General features: G+C 52.0%; 1 protein-coding gene across 1 annotated transcript in view; it reads right to left on the bottom strand.

Annotated features, from left to right (window-relative positions):
• Positions 1–160: 160 nt before the first annotated feature.
• The window catches only part of ATP6V1C2 (ATPase H+ transporting V1 subunit C2), a 56,680-nt gene continuing 49,406 nt past the window's right edge, over positions 161–7,434 (bottom strand). Inside the window, exons 11-14 of the mRNA XM_065928591.1 lie at positions 6,610–6,747; positions 5,677–5,774; positions 807–939; positions 161–548 (exon numbers count right to left, since the gene is read on the bottom strand). Coding sequence (XP_065784663.1) covers positions 459–548; positions 807–939; positions 5,677–5,774; positions 6,610–6,747 — 459 coding nt within the window. The 3' untranslated portion in view covers positions 161–458. The remainder of the gene's footprint in view (positions 549–806; positions 940–5,676; positions 5,775–6,609; positions 6,748–7,434) is intronic.

Genomic DNA, 7,434 nt, shown 5'->3' with positions numbered 1-7,434 from the left:
GGATGAAAAAGAGTGTGGATCGTCAAGTGGGAACTGCCCTCCATGCCCAGTCTTTTGCCTTTGGGCCATCACCAGCAACTACTAGGGAAAAGAACTGGTTATACACTTAGCCCAAGGTTTTTGATATGTTATTATTAAACCTTCACAGCGTGTCCCGTTAAGACATGAAATACAGCAGCAGGTTACCAATTGATAGAAAGTCACCATTCATGTAAGACCTTCAGAAAACTCAACTTTTGAATTACGTTAGAATATAAGGGAAGAGACAATTCAAAGGACTGAGAACATTTCTTTATTGTAACTTACAAAAAATAAATACAACTGTCACTAATCTTTGTGAGCAATTTCTCTAAAAATCTAAATTCTGTAGGATACTTAAAATTGTTCTCTGGCTAGAGGAAAGAAGCATCTGTAGTAGTTTGCACGAATATCAAGTTTAGCGGCACCAGCTCATCTTTCTAATCGAGAAGACTAAGGTCGATGTGGAAGTAGACATAAGGAAAGTAGTCTTGGTTGCTGAGTTGGAGTCCAGGGATCTCCACGGATGCCTGCAAAAGATGTCACATTAATGCATAAGCTCATCTCGTTTTATGTTTCTGTGTGAGGAAAGCTCTCTAGGCATTGACCACAATTTCTGCCTGCCACAGTCCACCCCTAACTCACGCACACAATCTCTTGTTAACCTTTCACATTTGTGAAGTGTAGATTTTTCTAATAGTGCGGCAGGTACTGTTTTGGGGGAGTAGCTCCATGTGGAGAGGCTGACCTTACTGTAAAAGGCAGCTTTCTCTGGATGATATACCTACATCCAATATACTTGCAGCTGCAACTTCATCCAGATGCCTGAAGACGGAGTTCAGAACCTCTCGTAAACGTTTGGTGCATGACTTCTTATGAGGCTGGAGGAGAACCGCCTGGAAGTTCACTGGCAGTCCATACCTGTTGAGGCAGACCAAGTGTGTAACGGAGTTACTGCCAATATGGGTAATATGAACCTGACAGTAAATTCTAGTAAGGGTGAAAAATCAACCAACACACAGCTTAGGAGAAGAAAACTCAGTTGAGCAGAATGTCAAGGGTCAGGAATGAGGCTAATTATTAGATCTTTCTGCACAGAAAAATCTGTAGAACACGCTCAACAGCTTCTGATGATGACCATTTTTGACTAAAGAGCCAAGGGGTCCCTTGGGTATGTGTGATTGTCAAGTGGTACGGGTTCAAGTTGAAAGGAGGCCCTCCAACTTAAATATTGTAACTCCAAACCCTCTGTCTAAATGCAGCTTAGCGGCTTGGCTTTTCTCCACTGAAAGACCAGCACACACAGATCTGGTTTATCAAGATTGTTCATTCCTTTTGCTGAGTTTTGGGTGGACAAAGGATTTTAAATGGACTTTGGATGCCAGAGTACATGTAAAAACCACTTGCTGGCAGCTTTTCCTATTGTGTTAATCTCAACAAAGTATTTACATTGGAAATTCCCTGGTGGTCCAGTGGATAAGAATCCGCCTGTCAGTGGAGGGTACATGGATTCCATCCCTGGTCCAGGAACATCCCACGTGCCATAGAGCAGCCAAGGGGCTGAGCGCCACAACTGCAGAAGCCCTGGGTCTAGAGCCCGTGATCTGCAACTGGAGAGTAGCCCTGCTCTCCACCATTACAGGAAGCCTGCACAAGCAACGAAGACCCAGTGCAACCAAAAGTAAAATGTCTACACCGAGTACTATATAATTATGCATGCATTTTGTAATGGGTCAGTGTTTTAAAATATATATATATACTACCAGTGAGCAAATGCTTGGATATTCAATATTTAATCATCCATGCTTCATGCCCGAGTCAGGCATGTGAAAGCTTGAGATGCCCTTTTACTGCCTAACCTGTTAGTATTACTTCGTTTTTATTTCAGTCAAGGCCCGTAAATTAGCCCCTGACTTTCCTGGTCCTCATTTCTGGCTGTTAATGGTGCAAAGCGTTCACTCAAGTCCTGAGGTCTCCTAGTGGGTCTACAGAAAAGTAAAATGAAAGGGCCATTTGTAATTGCTTCACTGTAACCAAGCAGAAGACCCACCTTGGCCCCGTGGCCTTTGGACACTGAGCGAGCGGGGCCCCACCGGAGCTGAGAGGTGAGGAGGGCCACAGGGGCCGCTGATGCTGGCAGGGAATGTCAGGAGCCCCTAAGCTAGATGGCGGGTGAGAGGATGGCCCAGCAGACACCCTCATTCCTTCTTTGCTCACGTCTCTTCTCATCAAAGTTCCGGCTACCCAGAGGACAATGAGCAGAAGGTCACAGTGCTTCCTGGAGAGCCCCTGTCGCTTGAATGAGCGGTGACTCTCACCCTGCCTTCCCTCCTGAACGTCCCACCCGACTCCCAGTGTCCTGGATGGAGACCCCATTGCACACCCACGACCTTACCAGCACAGATGTCCCTGCCCACCGCAAGGAAGTCCAAGCACCAGACTTTAGAGTTCTCAAAGGGCGACAGTCACTGATCCAGAGCCCAAGGCACACGTGTGTCTGGAGACAGCATTCCAACTCACAGACGCAGTAGCCAGACCATCACTCTGCCACCCTCCGACCGGTCACCCTACCACGTTCATCACCAGGTTGGTCTGGGAGGCTGCTTACCCTTCCCCTGAACCAAGAGGTCATCTGCTGAGCTCTGCTCCCCTGACCAGCCCGTGAGCTCCTTGTTCACCATGCTACCCCTGCGTCTGGTGAATAACAGACACCCCTAGCTAGACACTGGCCACAGGAATGCCCCTTGCCCCTCGCCCAGCCTCCACGCTCTGGGCCCCTTTCTCATCCCGCTCCCCTTTTAGTTTTAGGGCTTCCACCTTCTTCCCAGACCCTTCCAGTCCTCTCCCTGCTAGCTGTTCCTCCTGGTCAGTTCGAAAACCTCCATTCTGCTCAGAACAGGCCTTCCAGGAACAGGGAGTCAGCTCTCCCACTCCTTTCTCCTTCAGCCGCCCCCAGGCTGCTCACTTCTGGACCACTCAGTACAGGAGTCTCTGTCCCCTCGAGGCCCCCTAGTGGGGGCCCCCCACCTACGCCCTCTGTACTAAGAAGGTCGTAGTCACCACACCCACCTGCTCACATGCCACCATCATGCCCTTTTTAAAAATTCCCCAGCTCTCATCCCACCTATGAGAGCATCCAGGGTCCTATATCACTGGAGCATCCTTCAGTCACTAGTTGCTCACATCCAGTGGTCCCATTCCAGAAACACGTCAAGCCTTAACCGTCTGCTTCGTGACTCACCCATCTCTCCTTCCTCTGGCCTCTGACATCCCCATGGGCTTTCTCTGCCCCAACTCCTTAGAGGCTGGGCTCCCCTTTGGTGTACCCTCTAAATGACCCTCCATAGGTGAGCTCATCCAAACACATCAACTGTTACTGGTGATTCCCTAACATCCATTCTCCACCAAGTCCTCTCCCAAGATCCAGACTAATTAATTACCCAGCTACCTTGCTGGCTTCTCCAGTCTCATCACGGTCCCACCACTCACCCATGGCCTGTTTTCCATTTTCATCCTGAGTGATTTAAGTGCCTGCCAATGAACCAGCACTTCCTCCACTGAGGGCTGGTCCACTTCTCTTTGATGAGATTTAGCCCACAAACATAGAGCGCCTACTCTCTGCCTGACTCCGGGGTGGGTGACAGGCAGAGAGGCAAGTCACCCTGGCCCTCCCCTCCAGCTCCCAGTGTAGGGAAAAAGGACAGAACCAACTCTGAGGAGAGACAGAGCAGCAAGGGCCGACTGAGGGCAAAGGCCGATGAGGGGTCAGAGGAACAAGGTAACAAGTGAACTGTAGTCATCCGCTCTAATCAAGTTGCTCTAACATCTGTTTTCTTAGCTTAGGCTCTCTCCATATGATGGAATATGAAAAAATCATGAAAAAAGATGGAGTATCTCTATGCATAGTGATGAGACTATAAGCCGATGAAAAAACCAAGTTGCAGAACATCAAGTATAAATGAACCAACTTGGGAAAGAAGAGTCTTAAAACCATTAACTGGGATAATCCGTGGCTGGTGGAACTGATAGGAACTTACTTTCCACAGTACCTATTTCTGAACTTGAATTTTTTTTTTTAACAGCAGTGATGTGTTGCAACTATTCAGGAGAAATAAAAGTATGTTTTTAAAATGCCATACATTGATAGTTTTGAATAGAATTGTTTTTGCATATACTCCATTTTATTGAGCTTAAACATGATATGCGGGACCTCTGTGGACCATCTGGACCTCGCTCTTGAGCAAAATGGGCCTCCATTAAGGATGGCAGGCTTAGCTGTGCTGAGCCTGAGGGCCAATGATTTTCAAGGTGAGCAGGGACAGACTGGGGCCAGTTGATGGCTGGAACACTCTGGGGATCTTGAGTCTGCCCTTCAGCCCCTTGTCACGATGCTTGCCAGGACAGAGGTCTGAGATGTCTGAGAGAAGACGCGGAGCCACGTCAGACCTAGCTTGTGTTCGGACAAAACCACATTGGCAGCCACATGAAGGATGAGCTGGAGGCAGAGGACCAAGAAAGAGCCTTTGGCAATAGCTGGGAAGGAGACGGTGAAAGAGAGAGAGAGTGAGGGTCAAGGCAGGATGGAGGCTTGTCGGGGTGCCGTGATGTGGAGGGAGGGGGAAGGACGTAAGGATGAGGGGAGGGAGGCGTCCAAGGAGGCCTTGAAGTTTGGGGAGGAACCTGAGGCCATTGGCAGATACAAGGATCAGGAGGAAAGGACTGGGAGGAAAGATGAGCCAGAAGTCCAGGGGAAGCCTCTGGGGAAATGAATAGCAGGGGGCACCTAGGAAGCCTGAGCAAAGAAGAGAGAGCCGGGCACTCCACCAGGCAGGTGTGGGATGGGGTCCTGAGGATGCCTTCGGTATAGGCAGGAAAGGGGCCCAGGAAGACCACCCCAGAGGGGCCAAGGGGCCACTGGACCTGCAGGTCAGAGCAGGCCGAGCTTTGGGAATGGGGGTGCAGTCACCTACATGCAGTGCTGCCAAGAACCCCCTGCAATAGTTCAGGACACAGGAGATGTTCAAATGGGCTTCAATAAATATTTCCTGCTTGACTCCATTTTTGTAAACATTTTATAAAAATCATGCGTATCTGCAAATTTAAAAAAAACAACCTCAAAAAGCCTGAAGGATGCTAGAAACACTAGTGAGTTAGCAGTGTTTCCTCTTGGTGTTAAAGTTACAGGTGATTTTTCTTCATTCTTTGTGCTTACCTGTAATTGCCAAGTTTTCCACAAAACAGTGAACCTATTTTGCGTTTGTTAAAAAGGAGGTAAAGTAAGTTTTGTTGTGGTTGGTTCGTTTGGGTTTTATATTTTGTGCTGCTTTTAGGACTAGGCCTCAAAAGTCAAGGATGGAGACAGTGCTGCTGTTTCTTGCAGGAGCCACTGGGCCGTGGAGGGCTGCACAGAGTGGGTTGGGGGAGCAAGACACCAGCCTGGCAGGAAAGACACAGAGCACCGGAGAGCAGGGGCCTCAGGACTGCGGGACGGTTTGTTCGAGTCAGGAATCCCTAAGCCTGTTGCCAAGAGCCAAGAATTGCTGAAGAGGGTAGGAGGGCCAGGGCATGTCCCAGAGGCTGGCGGGGGGGGGGGGGGGGGGGTCATGGTTGGAAGGAGGGTGGCAGAGGCTAGGTGGCCCCAGCATCACGTCCACACACCTGAGCACAGACTCCACAAACACTCTCAGCGCCTTGATGTGGATCCAGGCAATAAAGGCTTCGCTGAAGTTGACCTTGAGCCATCGCAGCAGCGGGCCCTGCAAAGGACAGGAGAGCGGTGACCCCTCCCAGCCACTCCACCCGACGCCCGGCCAGCAGAGGGACGTAGATTTTGACAGAGCGAGCCCCGAGCCGAGAAGAAATGCCCAGCGGCCCGCAGAAGCAGCAGGCCGGTCGGACAAGGCCCAGGGCCAGGCCCGGGTGCGTATTCTCCAGGGGACACCTGGTGCCGGGGTGGCTCGGTGGGCCAGCCCACCTGGCACACGCACGGGGCCACCGCCGACCAAGCTGCAGGGGGCTGGGTGGTCCCTGACCCAGGGCTCTAGGCAGGCAGCTAGCAGACTTCTCCATCTGACACTGCGCTGACAAGGAGTCCCCCGTCTGCCAGGTCCTGGCATCATCCACCAGCCACCGCTTCCAGGGGTCTCCTCACGGCCCCACTTCACGTGGTCACAGTCCCTCAGCCACATCAGCGATCACTAATGCTGGCATGACTGTCCTCCGCGGATGTCCGCAGAGGTCAGGAGTGAGTTCAGCCGGGGCACCCAGGGAAGACAGCTGAGATGCCCGACCACCACCACCCCCCCGCCCCCAGCCAGGATGTGCCCCATCACCAGCTCCAGCCACCTCCAGCCAGAACCAAGGCACCCTGGCCAGCAAGCACCCATCACTGCTGGGGGAGGGGAGGGCAGCTCCCAAGAGGCCCTGCGGATCAGGAGGAAGCGTGATTCTGGGGGTCCTTGAATTTAAGACATCGAAAGCCACAGTAGGTAACAGGAAAGGTGAGGATTTGTTTTCTCCCAAAGGTGCCTGCGTGGGCGGGCGAGGACATGCGAGCCGGGGAACCCCAGGGCTCCCGGGGGGGTTGCTTACCTCACCCTCGCCCTCACTCTCTCTCTCTCTGTCGCTCTGCCCCGCAGCGGGCCTATCGGGGTTCCCTAGCGGGGTTACCTTAACCTTGTGGTCCGGGAAGGTGGATGATCCCTTTTTAAGAGCAACACAGGAAGTTTGCTAAGGGCACAGAAATGATTTATTAATCTTTCAGCAAACAGGCATCACAAAACAGAAATCATTCTCACGGCTTGAAAAGCACGTGTTTGGCGACTCAGGAATGCCGGCCCACCACCCGTGGACTTGCGTGTTGATTGGACTGGAGGGAGTTATGATGCCCTTGGCCCCCTGGGGGTGGGATGGGATGGGGGGGTGGCAGAGGGCGTTAGAGACCCGGGATTCTGTATTCCAGGGGCAGAGTTCACAGCCCCTCCCTCGGCCTGGCCAGGAGCTTTCCCACATTGGCACCGACCAGCTCCACGTGCCGGACTGTGTGGGCTCCGTCAGGGTGTCTCCCCCAAGGCCAGCCCACAATTGCCTCCTTGGCAACTGGAGTGCACTTAGGCATGTTGCAGGCAGAAAATGAGTCAAGCATCCTTTAACATCTTCCTGTGCAAACAGGGGGCAAAGCCCAGGAAAATCCCGGGCTGTACTCTCAAAGGGGGCTAAAACCCGGGACCCAGCCCGGCCCCTCCAGTTAACAAGTTAATGACAGGGACGCAGGACGCTGGTCCCACCTCAATGAAGGTTAAAGGCAGGAAGAGATTTTTAAGCTGGGGTAGAGCTGACCCCAGCTGACCCTGCTCGCGGGCGCACCGCAAGAGCGTCACAAGGAACTAAATGTTTCAGTGTGGCTCCGGGGCTTCG

The sequence above is a fragment of the Muntiacus reevesi genome, chromosome 3, assembly GCF_963930625.1.
Source record: "Muntiacus reevesi chromosome 3, mMunRee1.1, whole genome shotgun sequence".
Classification (NCBI taxonomy): Eukaryota; Metazoa; Chordata; class Mammalia; order Artiodactyla; family Cervidae; genus Muntiacus; species Muntiacus reevesi.
This window is presented reverse-complemented; position numbering and strand designations above follow the sequence as displayed.